Source organism: Nerophis ophidion, linkage group LG19 (assembly GCF_033978795.1).
Source record: "Nerophis ophidion isolate RoL-2023_Sa linkage group LG19, RoL_Noph_v1.0, whole genome shotgun sequence".
NCBI lineage: Eukaryota > Metazoa > Chordata > Actinopteri > Syngnathiformes > Syngnathidae > Nerophis > Nerophis ophidion.
This window is the reverse complement of record NC_084629.1, coordinates 4,638,729-4,656,409: the sequence shown is the minus strand read 5'-3', so window position 1 is coordinate 4,656,409 and position 17,681 is coordinate 4,638,729. Positions and strand designations below refer to the sequence as shown.

The 17,681-nt window shown below is 42.8% G+C and overlaps 1 protein-coding gene across 3 annotated transcripts in view; it reads right to left on the bottom strand.

The window, feature by feature from the left end:
- The window catches only part of LOC133537891 (protein TANC1-like), a 389,287-nt gene that overhangs the window by 259,050 nt on the left and 112,556 nt on the right, over positions 1-17,681 (bottom strand). For all 3 annotated transcript variants that reach the window (XM_061879022.1, XM_061879023.1, XM_061879025.1), the window contains exon 3: positions 4,733-4,939. In XM_061879022.1, the coding sequence (XP_061735006.1) occupies positions 4,733-4,939 (207 nt within the window). The remainder of the gene's footprint in view (positions 1-4,732; positions 4,940-17,681) is intronic.

The window sequence follows — 17,681 nt, the reverse complement described above, 5'->3', positions numbered from 1 at the left end:
TTCCTCATCCACGAATCTTTCATCCTCGCTCAAATTAATGGGGAAATGTTTGCTTTATCGGTCCGTATAGCTCTTGCAGCTGGTGGCTATGATTATAAACAATGTGAGGATGTGAGGAGCCCTACAACCCGTGACGTCACACGCACAACGTCTGCTACGTCCGGTACAGGCAAAGCTTTTTTATTAGCGACCAAAAGTTGCGAACTTTATCGTCGATGTTCTCTACTTAATCCTTTCAGCAAAAATATGGCAATATCGCGAAATGATCAAGTATGACACATAGAATGGACCCGTTTAAATAAGAAAATCTCATTTCAGTAGGCCTTTAACACAGAGCGGTCAAGCGAACATGTTTCTCTACGTCAACCGGCAAGTTTTGAATTGGAAAATTGTGATATTAAGTTGGCTCTTACCGGAGACTTCAGTGGATTATGGGACCTCCTCCTGCAGCTCAAAAAGGCAGCTGTGATCTTGGCTCCTCGGCTTCTCTCAGAGACACTGGCGTTCACCGCAGCCATCCGACTTTCATGTACGACTTTACAATCTCACTAAAACACTATTAACACAAAAAGCAGATGAGGGATCTTCCAGAATTATCCTAGTAAATGTGTCTAATTACATCTGAAATGGTCTCACAGCCTCATGGAGCCGTCGCCTTTTCTTTTCTTTTTTTGTGTGCTTCACTCTAACTTTCCTCATCCACGAATCTTTCATCCTCGCTCAAATTAATGGGGAAATGTTTGCTTTATCGGTCCGTATAGCTCTTGCAGCTGGTGGCTATGATTATGAACAATGTGAGGATGTGAGGAGCCCTACAACCCGTGACGTCACACGCACAACGTCTGCTACGTCCGATACAGGCAAAGCTTTTTTATTAGCGACCAAAAGTTGCGAACTTTATCGTCGATGTTCTCTACTTAATCCTTTCAGCAAAAATATGGCAATATCGCGAAATGATCAAGTATGACACATAGAATGAACCCGTTTAAATAAGAAAATCTCATTTCAGTAGACCTTTAACACAGAGCGGTCAAGCAAACATGTTTTCTACGTCAACCGGCAAGTTTTTGGATTGGAAAATTGTGATATTAAGTTGGCTCTTACCGGAGACTTCAGTGGATTATGGGACCTCCTCCTGCATATCAAAAAGGCAGCTGTGATCTTGGCTCCTCGGCTTCTCTCAGAGACACTGGCGTTCACTGCAGCCATCCGACTTTCATGTACGACTTTACAATCTCACTAAAACACTATTAACACAAAAAGCAGATGAGGGATCTTCCAGAATTATCCTAGTAAATGTGTCTAATTACATCTGAAATGGTCTCACAGCCTCATGGAGCCGTCGCCTTTTCTTTTCTTTTTTTTTGTGCTTCACTCTAACTTTCCTCATCCACGAATCTTTCATCCTCGCTCAAATTAATGGGGAAATGTTTGCTTTATCGGTCCGTATAGCTCTTGCAGCTGGTGGCTATGATTATAAACAATGTGAGGATGTGAGGAGCCCTACAACCCGTGACGTCACGCGCACAACGTCTGCTACGTCCGATACAGGCAAAGCTTTTTTATTAGCGACCAAAAGTTGCGAACTTTATCGTCGATGTTCTCTACTAAATCCTTTCATCAAAAATATGGCAATATCGCGAAATGATCAAGTATGACACATAGAATGAACCCGTTTAAATAAGAAAATCTCATTTCAGTAGGCCTTTAACACAGAGCGCTCAAGCGAACATGTTTTCTACGTCAACCGGCAAATTTTTTGGATAGGAAAAAGTGTTATATTAAGTCGGCTCTTACCGGAGACTTCAGTGGATTATGGGACCTCCTCCTGCAGCTCAAAAAGGCAGCTGTGATCTTGGCTCCTCCATTGGCTTCTCTCAGAGACACTGGCGTTCACCGCAGCCATCCGACTTTCAGGTATGACTTTACAATCTCACTAAAACACTATTAAAACAATAAGCAGATGAGGGATCTTCCAGAATTATCCTAGTAAATGTGTCTAATTACACCTGAAATGGTCTCACTGCCTCATGGAGCCGTCGCCTTTTCTTTTCTTTTTTGTGTGCTTCACTCTAACTTTCCTCATCCACGAATCTTTCATCCTCGCTCAAATTAATGGGGAAATGTTTGCTTTATCGGTCCGTATAGCTCTTGCAGCTGGTGGCTATGATTATAAACAATGTGAGGATGTGAGGAGCCCTACAACCCGTGACGTCACGCGCACAACGTCTGCTACGTCCGATACAGGCAAAGCTTTTTTATTAGCGACCAAAAGTTGCGAACTTTATCGTCGATGTTCTCTACTAAATCCTTTCATCAAAAATATGGCAATATCGCGAAATGATCAAGTATGACACATAGAATGAACCCGTTTAAATAAGAAAATCTCATTTCAGTAGGCCTTTAACACAGAGCGCTCAAGCGAACATGTTTTCTACGTCAACCGGCAAATTTTTTGGATAGGAAAAAGTGTTATATTAAGTCGGCTCTTACCGGAGACTTCAGTGGATTATGGGACCTCCTCCTGCAGCTCAAAAAGGCAGCTGTGATCTTGGCTCCTCCATTGGCTTCTCTCAGAGACACTGGCGTTCACCGCAGCCATCCGACTTTCAGGTATGACTTTACAATCTCACTAAAACACTATTAAAACAATAAGCAGATGAGGGATCTTCCAGAATTATCCTAGTAAATGTGTCTAATTACACCTGAAATGGTCTCACTGCCTCATGGAGCCGTCGCCTTTTCTTTTCTTTTTTGTGTGCTTCACTCTAACTTTCCTCATCCACGAATCTTTCATCCTCGCTCAAATTAATGGGGAAATGTTTGCTTTATCGGTCCGTATAGCTCTTGCAGCTGGTGGCTATGATTATAAACAATGTGAGGATGTGAGGAGCCCTACAACCCGTGACGTCACACGCACAACGTCTGCTACGTCCGGTACAGGCAAAGCTTTTTTATTAGCGACCAAAAGTTGCGAACTTTATCGTCGATGTTCTCTACTTAATCCTTTCAGCAAAAATATGGCAATATCGCGAAATGATCAAGTATGACACATAGAATGAACCCGTTTAAATAAGAAAATCTCATTTCAGTAGGCCTTTAACACAGAGCGCTCAAGCGAACATGTTTTCTACGTCAACCGGCAAATTTTTTGGATGGGAAAAAGTGTTATATTAAGTCGGCTCTTACCGGAGACTTCAGTGGATTATGGGACCTCCTCCTGCAGCTCAAAAAGGCAGCTGTGATCTTGGCTCCTCGGCTTCTCTCAGAGACACTGGCGTTCACCGCAGCCATCCGACTTTCATGTACGACTTTACAATCTCACTAAAACACTATTAACACAAAAAGCAGATGAGGGATCTTCCAGAATTATCCTAGTAAATGTGTCTAATTACATCTGAAATGGTCTCACAGCCTCATGGAGCCGTCGCGTTTTCTTTTCTTTTTTTGTGTGCTTCACTCTAACTTTCCTCATCCACGAATCTTTCATCCTCGCTCAAATTAATGGGGAAATGTTTGCTTTATCGGTCCGTATAGCTCTTGCTGCTGGAGGCTATGATTATAAACAATGTGAGGAGCCCTACAACCCGTGACGTCACACGCACAACGTCTGCTACGTCCGATACAGGCAAGGCTTTTTTATTAGCGACCAAAAGTTGCGAACTTTATCGTCGATGTTCTCTACTTAATCCTTTCAGCAAAAATATGGCAATATCGTGAAATGATCAAGTATGACACATAGAATGGACCCGTTTAAATAAGAAAATCTCATTTCAGTAGGCCTTTAACACAGAGCGGTCAAGCGAACATGTTTTCTACGTCAACCGGCAAGTTTTTGAATTGGAAAATTGTGATATTAAGTTGGCTCTTACCGGAGACTTCAGTGGATTATGGGACCTCCTCCTGCAGCTCAAAAAGGCAGCTGTGATCTTGGCTCCTCGGCTTCTCTGAGAGACACTGGCGTTCACCGCAGCCATCCGACTTTCATGTACGACTTTACAATCTCACTAAAACACTATTAAAACAATAAGCAGATGAGGGATCTTCCAGAATTATCCTAGTAAATGTGTCTAATTACATCTGAAATGGTCTCACAGCCTCATGGAGCCGTCGCCTTTTCTTTTCTTTTTTTGTGTGCTTCACTCTAACTTTCCTCATCCACAAATCTTTCATACTCGCTCAAATTAATGGGGAAATGTTTGCTTTATCGGTCCGTATAGCTCTTGCAGCTGGTGGCTATGATTCTAAACAATGTGAGGAGCCCTACAACCAGTGACGTCACGCGCATATCGTCTGCTACGTCCGGTACAGGCAAGGCTTTTTTATTAGCGACCAAAAGTTGCGAACTTTATCGTGGATGTTCTCTACTTAATCCTTTCAGCAAAAATATGGCAATATCGCGAAATGATCAAGTATGACACATAGAATGAACCCGTTTAAATAAGAAAATCTCATTTCAGTAGGCCTTTTTAAAACAGTGTGGGTGGCACTGGGAGCAGGTGACTAGGATGGCGAAAGCGGGGATCGAACCTGGAACCCCTAAGTCGGTAGCACGGCCCCAAATCTACAAAAAAAATAATGATGTCCTTTTCAGAGACTAACGACAATCTTTTTGTGGAAGTCATAAGAACTAATATTACTTCTCCTTGTCGCACATTTGTATTTATAAGGGTACATGTGTACATTACAGTAGTCCGACAATAAGTACAGTACGACAAAGACAAAGTCGTACCTGGAGATCTTTTGCTTGGTCGTAAGGGCAACATGAAGGACTGGCGGGGAAGAAGAGGTGAAGAGGGCAGAGACATGGAGGCTCCTTTAGCGAGGCTTAGTCGGAAAACATCATCTGGAACATTCGGGTGGCCGCCGCCAAAGCCTGGGGGCTGAAGGTTTCCTTCAGGTGGGAATCTTCTTTGGGCACCGTGGCCGTGGACACCTCCTGTTAGGGAAAAACCACAGTCTTATTATAGATTTTACAAATAGCTTCCACATCCGCATGGGCGCCAACGTGAGGAATCTAGGCACAAGCCTCTAATTTTAGAGGCCATTACCTAGTTCTTGAAATATTTGTCAATTACGGGTGTGACCAGGAGATGGATTTGCATTAGGGCTGGGCAATATGGCCTTTTATTAATATCTCAATATTTTTAGGCCATGTCACGATACACAATATATCTATATACAGTGGGGCAAAAAAGTATTTAGTCAGCCACCGATTGTGCAAGTTCTACCACTTAAAATGATGACAGAGGTCTGTAATTTTCATCATAGGTACACTTCAACTGTGAGAGACAAAATTACTACAGCAAGTAGTAATGTCCAGAAAAAGATAGTGACAGAGAATAGAAGGAGAATGGAATATTCAACCCTTAACTCACTCCTTTCCTGTAAATGTAAAAATGTCACAGATGCTGCCCATACCTATGCTCCGTTAACGGCTGTCTGGCTGCAAAGCATTGCACTTTCAAATACAACAAAGAGTAGAGGACTGTTGTGTGTGTATATGTGTAGATAAAAGAAACTGAAATCCAAGTATTTCTATACTCAGTGGGGCAAAAAAGTATGTAGTCAGCCACCGATTGTGCAAGTTCTCCCACTTAAAATGATGACAGAGGTCTGTAATTTTCATCATAAGTACACTTCAACTGTGAGAGACAGAATGTGAAAAAAAATCCCGGAATTCACATTGTAGGAATTTTAAAGAATTTATTTGTAAATAATGGTAGAAAATAAGTATTTAGTCAACCATTCAAAGCTCTCACAGATGGAAGGAAGGGTTTTGGCTCAAAATCTCACGATACATGGCCCCATTCATTCTTTCCTTAACACGGATCGATCGTCCTGTCCCCTTAGCAGAAAAACAGCCCCGAAGCATGATGTTTCCACCCCCATGCTTCACAGTAGGTATGGTGTTCTTGGGATGCAACTCAGTATTCTTCTTCCTCCAAACACGACGAGTTGAGTTTATACCATCCATCCATTTTCTACCGCTTATTCCCTTTTGGGGTCGCTGGTGCCTATCTCAGCTACAATCGGGCGGAAGGCGGGGTACACCCTGGACAAGTCGCCACCTCATCGCAGGGCCGACACAGATAGACAGACAACATTCACACACTAGGGCCAATTTAGTGTTGCCAATCAACCTATCCCCAGGTGCATGTCTTTGGAAGTGGGAGGAAGCCGGAGGGAACCCACGCATTCACGGGGAGAACATGCAAACTCCACACAGAAAGATCCCGAGCCTGGATTTGAACCCAGGACTGCAGGAACTTCTTATTGTGAGGCAGACGCACTAACCCCTCTGCCACCGTGAAGCCCCTGAGTTTATACCAAAAAATTCTACTTTGGTTTCATCTGACCACATGACATTCTCCCAATCCTCTGCTGTATCATCCATGTATCCATTTTGGTATGAACTCTCAGAGACAACACCCGTGGACACACCCCTCCGACTATCAGGTACTATTTAACTCACTAAAAGACTAGCAACAAAATAGAAAGATAAGGGATTTCCCAGAATTATCCTAGTAAATGTGTCTAAAAACATCTGAATCGCTACCAATGCAATGGCCGTTTCGATCCGTTGTTGTGAAGTAGGAGCTGAGCCGGAAGGCAAAGCGCTCAATTTACCAGTCGATCTACGTTCCCATCGTCACCTATGGTCATGAGCTTTGGGTCATGACCGAAAGGACAAGATCACGGGTACAAGCGGCCGAAATGAGCTTCCTCCGCCGGGTGTTGGGGCTCTCCCTTAGAGATAGGGTGAGAAGCTCTGTTATCCGGTAGGAGCTCAAAGTAAAGCCGCTGCTCCTCCACATGGACAGGAGCCAGATGAGGTGGTTCGGGCATCTGGTCAGGATGCCACCCGAAACACCTCAGGTGTTCGGGCACGTTCGACTGGTAGAAGGCAACAGGGAAGACCCCAGGACACGTTGGGAAGACTATCTCTACCGGCTAGCCAGGGAACGCCTCGGGATCGGGAGAGGGAAGTCCTGGCTTCCCTGCTTAGGCTACTGTCCCCGCGACCCGACCTCGGAAAAGCGGAAGAAGATGGATGGATGGATGGTTACGCAGTTTGAGTTGACATAATGTAAATACTGTAATACAATTGCTGACTTTCATCGACTGAGAGTGTTGTGAATGTCTTTAAACAAAGTAGAATCATATACAACAACTTCCTTACTTAGTACTAATAAGCCATAATTCAGAGGTTTTTGAGGGAAGACTCATAGTTAATGGCTTACTGGTTGTATAATAAGGCCATGCAGAATAAGGCATTAATAAGTACTTGATAATGACTCATTTAGAGCCAATGTTACTCATTTGCATGTTAATAAGCAACTAATTAATGGTGAATATGTTCCCCATAGGGCTTCACGGTGGCAGAGGGGTTAGTGCGTCTGCCTCACAATACGAAGTTCCTGCAGTCCTGGGTTCAAATCCAGGCTCGGGATCTTTCTGTGTGGAGTTTGCATGTTCTCCCCGTGAATGCGTGGGTTCCCTCCGGGTACTCCGGCTTCCTCCCACTTCCAAAGACATGCACCTGGGGATAGGTTGATTGGCAACACTAAATTGGCCCTAGTGTGTGAATGTGGTCTGTCTATCTGTGTTGGCCCTGCGATGAGGTGGCGACTTGTCCAGGGTGTACCCCGCCTTCCGCCCGATTGTAGCTGAGATAGGCGCCAGCGCCCCCCGCGACCCCATAAGGGAATAAGCGGTAGAAAATGGATGTATTTTACTTCTTTATCTCTTTTTCAGACCCGCTCGACATCCATTGCTTTCGGTCCCCTAGAGGGGGGAGGGGTTGCCCACATTTGAGGTCCTCTCCAAGGTTTCTCATAGTCAGCATTGTCACTGGCGTCCCACTGGGTGTGAGTTTTCCTTGCCCTTATGTGGGTTCTTCCGAGGATGTCGTAGTCGTAATGGTTTGTACAGCCCTTTGAGACCTTTTTGATTTACGGCTATATAAATAAACATTGATTGATTGATTGATTGATTTTTCAACCAAAAATGCTTTGCTCTGATTAGGGGGTACTTGAATTAAAAACATTTTTCACAGTGGGTACATCACTGAAAAAAGGTTGAGAACCACTGGTGTAGGCTAATAGAAGCCCTAAATCGAAAGTGAAAACTTCAATGTTGCAAGATTATTTGTATTTTACATTACAAACTGAAGTCAAAGAGTGACGAGTAAGCACATTTTTCTCACATACTGTAAATGGTTTCAGACAGCCTGTACAGATGATTTACTGAAGCTCCAGAACCACTGGTGTAGGCTAATAAAAGCCCTAAATCGAAAGTGAAAACTTCAATGTTGCAAGATTATTTGTATTTTACATTACAAACTGAATTCAAAGAGTGACGAGTATGCACATTTTTCTCACATACTGTAAATGGTTTCAGACAACCTGTACAGATGATTTACTGAAGCTCCAGAACCACTGGTGTAGGCTAATAGAAGCCCTAAATCGAAAGTGAAAACTTCAATGTTGCAAAATTATTTGTATTTTACATTACAAACTGAAGTCAAAGAGTGACGAGTATGCACATTTTTCTCACATACTGTAAATGGTTTCACACAGCCTGTACAGATGATTTACTGAAGCTCCAGAACCACTGGTGTAGGCTAATAGAAGGCCTAAATCGAAAGTGAAAACTTTAATGTTGCAAGATTATTTTTATTTTACATTACAAACTGAAGTCAAAGAGTGACGAGTAAGCACATTTTTCTCACATACTGTAAATGGTTTCACACAGCCTGTACAGATGATTTACTGAAGCTCCAGAACCACTGGTGTAGGCTAATAAAAGCCCTAAATCAAAAGTGAAAACTTCAATGTTGCAAGATTATTTGTATTTTACATTACAAACTGAAGTCAAAGAGTGACGAGTAAGCACATTTTTCTCACATACTGTAAATGGTTTCACACAGCCTGTACAGATGATTTACTGAAGCTCCAGAACCACTGGTGTAGGCTAATAAAAGCCCTAAATCAAAAGTGAAAACTTCAATGTTGCAAGATTATTTGTATTTTACATTACAAACTGAAGTCAAAGAGTGACGAGTAAGCACATTTTTCTCACATACTGTAAATGGTTTCACACAGCCTGTACAGATGATTTACTGAAGCTCCAGAACCACTGGTGTAGGCTAATAAAAGCCCTAAATCGAAAGTGAAAACTTCAATGTTGCAAGATTATTTGTAATTTAAATTACAAACTGAAGTCAAAGAGTGACGAGTAAGCACATTTTTCTCACATACTGTAAATGGTTTCAGACAGCCTGTACAGATGATTTACTGAAGCTCCAGAACCACTGGTGTAGGCTAATAGAAGGCCTAAATCGAAAGTGAAAACGTCAATGTTGCAAGATTATTTGTATTTTACATTACAAACTTAAGTCAAAGAGTGACGAGTAAGCACATTTTTCTCACATACTGTAAATGGTTTCAGACAACCTGTACAGATGATTTACTGAAGCTCCAGAACCACTGGTGTATGCTAATAGAAGCCCTAAATCGAAAGTGAAAACTTCAATGTTGCAAGATTATTTGTATTTTACATTACAAACTGAAGTCAAAGAGTGACGAGTATGCACATTTTTCTCACATGCTGTAAATGGTTTCAGACAGCCTGTACAGATGATTTACTGAAGCTCCAGAACCACTGGTGTAGGCTAATAAAAGCCCTAAATCAAAAGTGAAAACTTCAATGTTGCAAGATTATTTGTATTTTACATTGCAAACTGAAGTCAAAGAGTGACGAGTAAGCACATTTTTCTCACATACTGTAAATGGTTTCACACAGCCTGTAAAAATGATTTACTGAAGCTCCAGATTGGCTAATAGTTTTACCCGACTACTTCTCTAAACTTAGTATGTACAAAACAGGTTCGCTCGCTGAAAAAAATAGAATCTTGCAGGGATAGATCATTCTAGTCCTGCTAGGAGCACAGTGAGTTATTCTATAATGCACACTCGTTAAGGTCTCAATTAAAATGGAGAAATTATTAACCTCACCACAGCATGTAATCCCAAACCAGTAACATGTCAGCAAGCCCAGTCAGATTTTGAACGCCATAGTGGTGAACCACAGAAATGACAATTAGCTGTAGTTCTTTTCGATGCTTAGGAGTAGGTTTATAGAGATCACTTGCAAGTTTTTTACTGCCCTGCTTCCCCTCTGGGACAAGATGTGTTGTCGGGCCGCCGGGCTAATCAGAAACAGAGAGACCCGTTTTCTGCATGCCCCCCCGCTTCATCTGAGGAGACACAAAGCTGTCCTGTGTTTGAAAGGGCTCCCAAACAAAGATGAATGCCAGACACAGGAAGCGGAAAGGTTGTGGCGACACCTCTGCATGCCCCCCCAAACATGGACAGAACTGTGAATGTCCCAAAAGTGCTTCAGCCAAACACCAGGACCTGCCATCACCCTGACCTCGGAGGCCCCATTGCGTTCATATTAGTACTCCGGACAAGTCAATTAGTCAGTTCCACATTAGAATGAGGTTGTTTGTTTGAATGCACTGAAGTAAACCATGCAATAAAAACATAGAATATATTACAATGTACCACAATTACTATTTTCTGGACAAGCCATCCATTTTCTACCGCTTATTCCCTTTGGGATAGCGGTGGGCGCTGGTGCCTACCTGAGCTACAATCGGGCGGAGGCGGGTCTACCCTGGACACGTCGCCGCCTCATCGCTCATCACAGTATATAAAACTTAAAACTCATTTGTAGACTCAAGCCTTTAAATAGACCCCCTTTTTAGACCAGTTGATCTGCCGTTTCTTTTATTTTCTCCTCAGCCCCCATTTTCCTTCGTGGATTGGAATCTCACTATTACGTTAGATCCACTATGGACTCTTACACTATTATGTTAGATCCACTATGGACTGGACTCTCACACTATTATGTTAGATCCACTATGGACTCTTACACTATTACGTTAGATCCACTATGGACTGGACTCTCACACAATTATGTTAGATCCACTATGGACTGGACTCTCACACTATTATGTTACAGCCAATATGGACTGGAGTCTCACACTATTATGTTAGATCCACTATGGACTGGAATCTCACTGTTATGTTAGATCCACTATGGACTGGACTCTCACAATATTATGTTAGATCCACTATGGACTGGAGTCTCACACTATTATGTTAGATCCACTATGGACTGGACTCTCACACTATTATGTTAGATCCACTATGGACTGGACTCTCACAATATTATGTTAGATCCACTATGGACTGGAATCTCACACTAATATGTTAGATCCACTATGGACTGGACTCGCACTATTATGTTAGACCCAATATGGACTGGATTCTCACAATATTACGTTAGATCCACTATGGACTGGACTCTCACACTATTATGTTAGATCCACTATGGACTGGAATCTCACTGTTATGTTAGATCCACTATGGATTGGACTCTCACACTATTATGTTAGATCCACTATGGACTGGACTCTCACACTATTATGTTAGATCCACTATGGACTGGACTCACATTATTATGTTAGACCCACTATGGACTGGAATCTCACTATTACGTTAGATCCACTATGGACTGGACTCTTACACTATTACGTTAGATCCACTAAAGACTGGACTCACACTATTATGCTAGATCCACTATGGACTGGAATCTCACTATTATGTTAGATCCACTATGGACTGGACTCTCACACTATTATGTTAGATCCACTATGGACTGGACTCTCACAATATTATGCTTGATCCAATATGGACTGAACTCTCACACTATTATGTTAGTGCCACTACGGACTGGACTCTCACACTACTATGTTAGATCCACTATGGACTGGACTCTCACAATATTATGTTAGATCCACTATGGACTGGACTCTCACACTATTATGTTAGATCCACTATGGACTGGACTCTCACTATTATGTTAGTGCCACTACGGACTGGACTCTCACACTATTATGTTAGATCCACTACGGACTGGACTCTCACACTATTATGTTAGATCCACTACGGACTGGACTCTCACACTATTATGTTAGATCCACTATGGACTGGACTCTTACACTATTACGTTAGATCCACTAAAGACTGGACTCTCACATTATTATGCTAGATCCACTATGGACTGGAATCTCACTATTATGTTAGAGCCACTATGAACTGGACTCTCACACTATTATGTTAGATCCACTATGGACTCTTATACTATTACGTTAGATCCACTATGGAATGGACTCTCACACTATTGTGTTAGAGCCACTGAGGACTGGAATCTCACTATTATGTTAGATCCACTATGGACTCTTACACTATTATGTTAGATCCAATATGGACTGGACTCTCACACTATTATGTTAGATCCACTATGGACTGGACTCTCACACTATCATGTTAGATCCACTATGGACTGGACTCTCACTATTATGTTAGATCCACTATGGACTCTTACACTATTACGTTAGATCCACTATGGACTGGACTCTCACACTATTATGTTAGATCCACTATGGACTGGACTCTCACACTATTATGTTAGATCCACTATGGACTGGACTCTCACACTATTACGTTAGATCCACTATGGACTGGACTCTCACGATAATGTTAGATCGACTATGGACTGGACTCTCACTATTATGTTAGATCCACTATGGACTGGACTCTCACACTATTATGTTAGATCCACTATGGACTGGACTCTCACACTATTACGTTAGATCCACTATGGACTGGACTCTCACACTATTATGTTAGATCGACTATGGACTGGTCTTTCACAATATTATGTCAGACCCACTCGACGTCCATTGCATCTGGTCTCCCCTAGAGTTACCCACATTTGCGGTCCTCTCCAAGGTTTCTCCTAATCATTCTCATCGTCGTCCCACTGGGTTGTGAGTTTTTCCTTGCCCTTATATGGGCGCTGAATTGCGGATGTCGTTGTGGCTTGTGCAGCCCTTTGAGACACTTGTGATTTAGGGCTAAATAAATAAACATTGATTGATTGATGTAATAGACAAGTTGAACAGGTAGTTAATAATAATACATAATTGTTTATAATTAATTAAATCCACTGAGTATTTGAACTACAACCATGCAGATCCCCACTATGGATGCACAGTAAGACATTTGGCATGTAAAAGTGAGTTCAAAACATTAAAGTTGACTACAATTGTACAGGAATGTCAACAGATCTGGGTTTTGCAATTGAGCTACAGTGTGGAACAATTTCTCTTGGGGATCATTAAAGTTTGTCTAAGCCGTTAAATAGACTCCCTTTTTAGACCAGTTGATCTGCCGTTTCTTTTCTTTTTCTTCTATGTCCCACTCTCCTTTGTGGAGGGAGTCCGATCCGATCCGGTGGCCATGTACTGCTCGCCTGTGTATCGGCTGGGGACATCTCTGCGCTGCTGATCCGCCTCCGCTTGGGATGGTTTCCTGCTGGCTCCGCTGTGAACGGGACTCTCGCTGCTGTGTTGGATCCGCTTTGGACTGGACTCTCGCGACTGTGTTGGATCCATTATGGATTGATCTTTCACAGTATCATGTTCTCATATGTTCTCATAGTCATCAGTATCATCAGTATCACAGTATCAATCAATCAATCAATGTTTACTTATATAGCCCTAAATCACTAGTGTCTCAAAGGGCTGCACAAACCACCACGACATCCTCGGTAGGCCCACATAAGGGCAAGGAAAACTCACACCCAGTGGGACATCGGTGACAATGATGACTATGAGAACCTTGGAGAGGAGGAAAGCAATGGATGTCGAGCGGGTCTAACATGATACTGTGAAAGTTCAATCCACAATGGATCCAACACAGTCGCGAGAGTCCAGTCCAAAGCGGGTCCAACTCAGCAGCGAGAGTCCCGTTCACAGCGGAGCCAGCAGGAAACCATCCCAAGCGGAGGCGGATCAGCAGCGCAGAGATGTCGAGGCGGATCAGCAGCGCAGAGATGTCCCCAGCCGATACACAGGCAAGCAGTACATGGCCACCGGATCGGACCGGACCCCCTCCACAGGGGAGAGTGGGACAGAGAAGAAAAATCTCATGTTAGACCCGCTAGACATCCATTGCTTTCCTCCTCTCCAAGGTTCTCATAGTCATCATTGTCACCGATGTCCCACTGGGTGTGAGTTTTCCTTGCCCTTATGTGGGCCTACCGAGGATGTCGTAGTGGTTTGTGCAGCCCTTTGAGACACTAGTGATTTAGGGCTATATAAGTAAACATTGATTGATTGATCGATTGAAGTCTAATTCTAGTAGTGGTCCTGGGTAGAATCCATTTCAAGTTTTTAACAGTTAACAAACCAAGTCCAATCTCCCAAGTGGTGAGTTCACTTGTTGCAGTCGCAGCAGGCAGAACAGTTAAAGCGAGTTTGAGCCAAGTCGCATGCAAAAGAGATTAACACAGAGTTGTAATTTGGGTGGATGGCTCAGAAAACAAGGAGTGCCACATAAAAGCCGATCATCCCAAGTGCTGGGGGGGGACAAGCTGCAGTATGTCACGGTGACAGCACCACCATCTGACCGATACTATACGCAGAGAAACACATAAAGACGGAAACTCACCAGAGCTATTTCAGGGACTTTTCTTAAAACCCTGGTTGGGGCAAAGCCTTCAATTTTAGGCCCTTCTGTGGTGCAGGAAATCAACCCTTTCTAATTACACAGTGCTGCCCCAAGACCAAGTAAAAATGATTATAGTGCCATGAATGCTCAATTTTCTTCATCAAAGTCAATGGCCAGAGCCCAATAGGACAAGCACAACCCATAGAGTACAGTTGAATAGTATATAAAAACATGGATCTTGGACCAAAAAATGGTACAAATCACTTATTGCTACGGATGTATATCGTTAGGATTTATTCAATACCTATACCGATATCCATCCATCCATCCATTTTCTACCGCTTATTCCCTTTTGGGGTCGCGGGGGGCGGTGGCGCCTATCTCAGCTACAATCGGGCGGAAAGCGGGGTACACCCTGGACAAGTCGCCACCTCATCGCAGGGCCAACACAGATATCAATATTTCTTAACGATACCAGCATTCAACGGTACTCCTATTGGTATTATATGTAATACATATAAATAAAGATCAATCAATCAATCAATGTTTACTTATATAGCCCTAAATCACTAGTGTCTCAAAGGGCTGCACAAACCACCACGACATCCTCGGTAGGCCCACATAAGGGCAAGGAAAACTCACACCCAGTGGGACGTCGGTGACAATAATGACTATGAGAACCTTGGAGAGGAGGAAAGCAATGGATGTCGAGCGGGTCTAACAGGATACTGTGAAAGTTCAATCCATAATGGATCCAACACAGTCGCGAGAGTCCAGTCCAAAGCGGATCCAACACAGCAGCGAGAGTCCCGTTCACAGCGGAGCCAGCAGGAAACCATCACAAGCGTAGGCGGACCAGCAGCGCAGAGATGTCCCCAGCCGATACACAGGCGAGCAGTACATGGCCACCGGATCGGACCGGACCCCCTTCCACACGGGAGAGTGGGACATAGAAGAAAAAGAAAAGAAACGGCAGATCAACTGGTCTAACAAGGGAGTCTATTTAAAGGCTAGAGTATACAGATGAGTTTTAAGATGAGACTTAAATGCTTCTACTGAGGTGGCATCTCGAACTGTTACCGGGAGGGCATTCCAGAGTACTGGAGCCCGAACGGAAAACGCTCTATAGCCCGCAGACTTTTTTTGGGCTTTGGGAATCACGAACAAGCCGGAGTCCTTTGAACGCAGATTTCTTGCCGGGACATATGGTACAATACAATCGGCAAGATAGGATGGAGCTAGACCGTGTAGTATTTTATACGTAAGTAGTAAAACCTTAAAGTCACATCTTAAGTGCACAGGAAGCCAGTGCAGGTGAGCCAGTACAGGTATATATGTATGTATATATGTATATAAAGGTATATACAGTATAGGTATATATGTATGTATATATGTATATAAAGGTATATACAGTATAGGTATATATGTATGTATATATGTATATAAAGGTATATACAGTACAGGTGTAATGTGATCAAACTTTCTTGTTCTTGTCAAAAGTCTAGCAGCCGCATTTTGTACCAACTGTAATCTTTTAATGCTAGTCGCATTAAAATGTGAAAAGATGTGAAAACTATATTTTTTTATTTCCATTTTTATTAGCAGAAGAGGTAGTACACCAGTAAAATGATGCAACATCTCACAGCTGAGAAGTTGTTTATCAACACCTGCTTTTTAGGTCAAATTGCGTGATGCAATCAAACATGAAATTACAAACCCCGTTTCCATATGAGTTGGGAAATTGTGTTAAATAAAAATATAAACGGAATACAATGATTTGCAAATCCTTTTCAACTCATATTCAGTTGAATGCACCACAAAGACAACATATTTGATGTTCAAACTCATAAACTTTGTTTTTTTTTTGCAACTAATAATTAACTTAGAATTTCATGGCTGCAACACGTGCCAAAGTAGTTGGGAAAGGGCATGTTCACCACTGTGTTACATCACCTTTTCTTTTAACAACACTCAATAAACGTTTGGGAACTGAGGAAACTAATTGTTGAGGCTTTGAAAGTGGAATTCTTTCCTATTCTTGTTTCATGTAGAGCTTCAGTCGTTCAACAGTCCGGGGTCTCCGCTGTCGTATTTTAAGCTTCATAATGCGCCACACATTTTTGATGGGAGACAGGTCTGGACTGCAGGCGGGCCAGAAAAGTACCCGCACTCTTTTTTAACGAAGCCACGCTGTTGTAACACACGCTGAATGTGGCTTGGCATTGTCTTGCTGAAATAAGCAGGGGCGTCCATGAAAAAGACGGCGCTTGGATGGCAGCATATGTTGTACCTTTCAGCATTAATGGTGCCTTCACAGATGTGTAAGTTACCCATGCCTTGGGCACTAATGCACCCCCATACCATCACAGATGCTGGCTTTTGAACTTTGCGTCGATAATAGTCTGGATGGTTCGCTTCCCTTTTGGACCAGATGACACGACGTTGAATGTTTCCAAAATAATTTGAAATGTGGACTCTTCAGACCACTGAACACTTTTCCACTTTGCATCAGTCCATCTTAGATGATCTCGGGCCCAGAGAAGCCGGCGGCGTTTCTGGATGTTGTTGATAAATGGCTTTCGCTTTGCATAGTAGAGCTTTAACTTGCACTTACAGATGTAGCGACCAACTGTATTTAGTGAGAGTGGTTTTCTTAAGTGTTCCTGAGCCCATGTGGTGATATCCTTTAGAGATTGATGTCGGTTTTTGATACAGTGCCATCCGAGGGATCGAAGGTCACGGTCATTCAATGTTGGTTTCCGGCCATGCCGCTTACGTGGAGTGATTTCTTCAGATTCTCTAAACCTTTTGATGATATTATGGACCGTAGATGTTGAAACCCCTAAATTTCTTGCAATTGCACTTTGAGAAACGTTGTTCTTAAACTGTTTAACTATTTGCTCACACAGTTGTGGACAAAGGGGTGTACCTCGCCCCATCCTTTCTTGTGAAAGACTGAGCATTTTTTGGGAAGCTGTTTTTATACCCAATCATGGCACCCACCTGTTCCCAATTAGCCTGCACACCTGTGGGATGTTCCAAATAAGTGTTTGATGAGCATTCCTCAACTTTATCAGTATTTATCGCCACCTT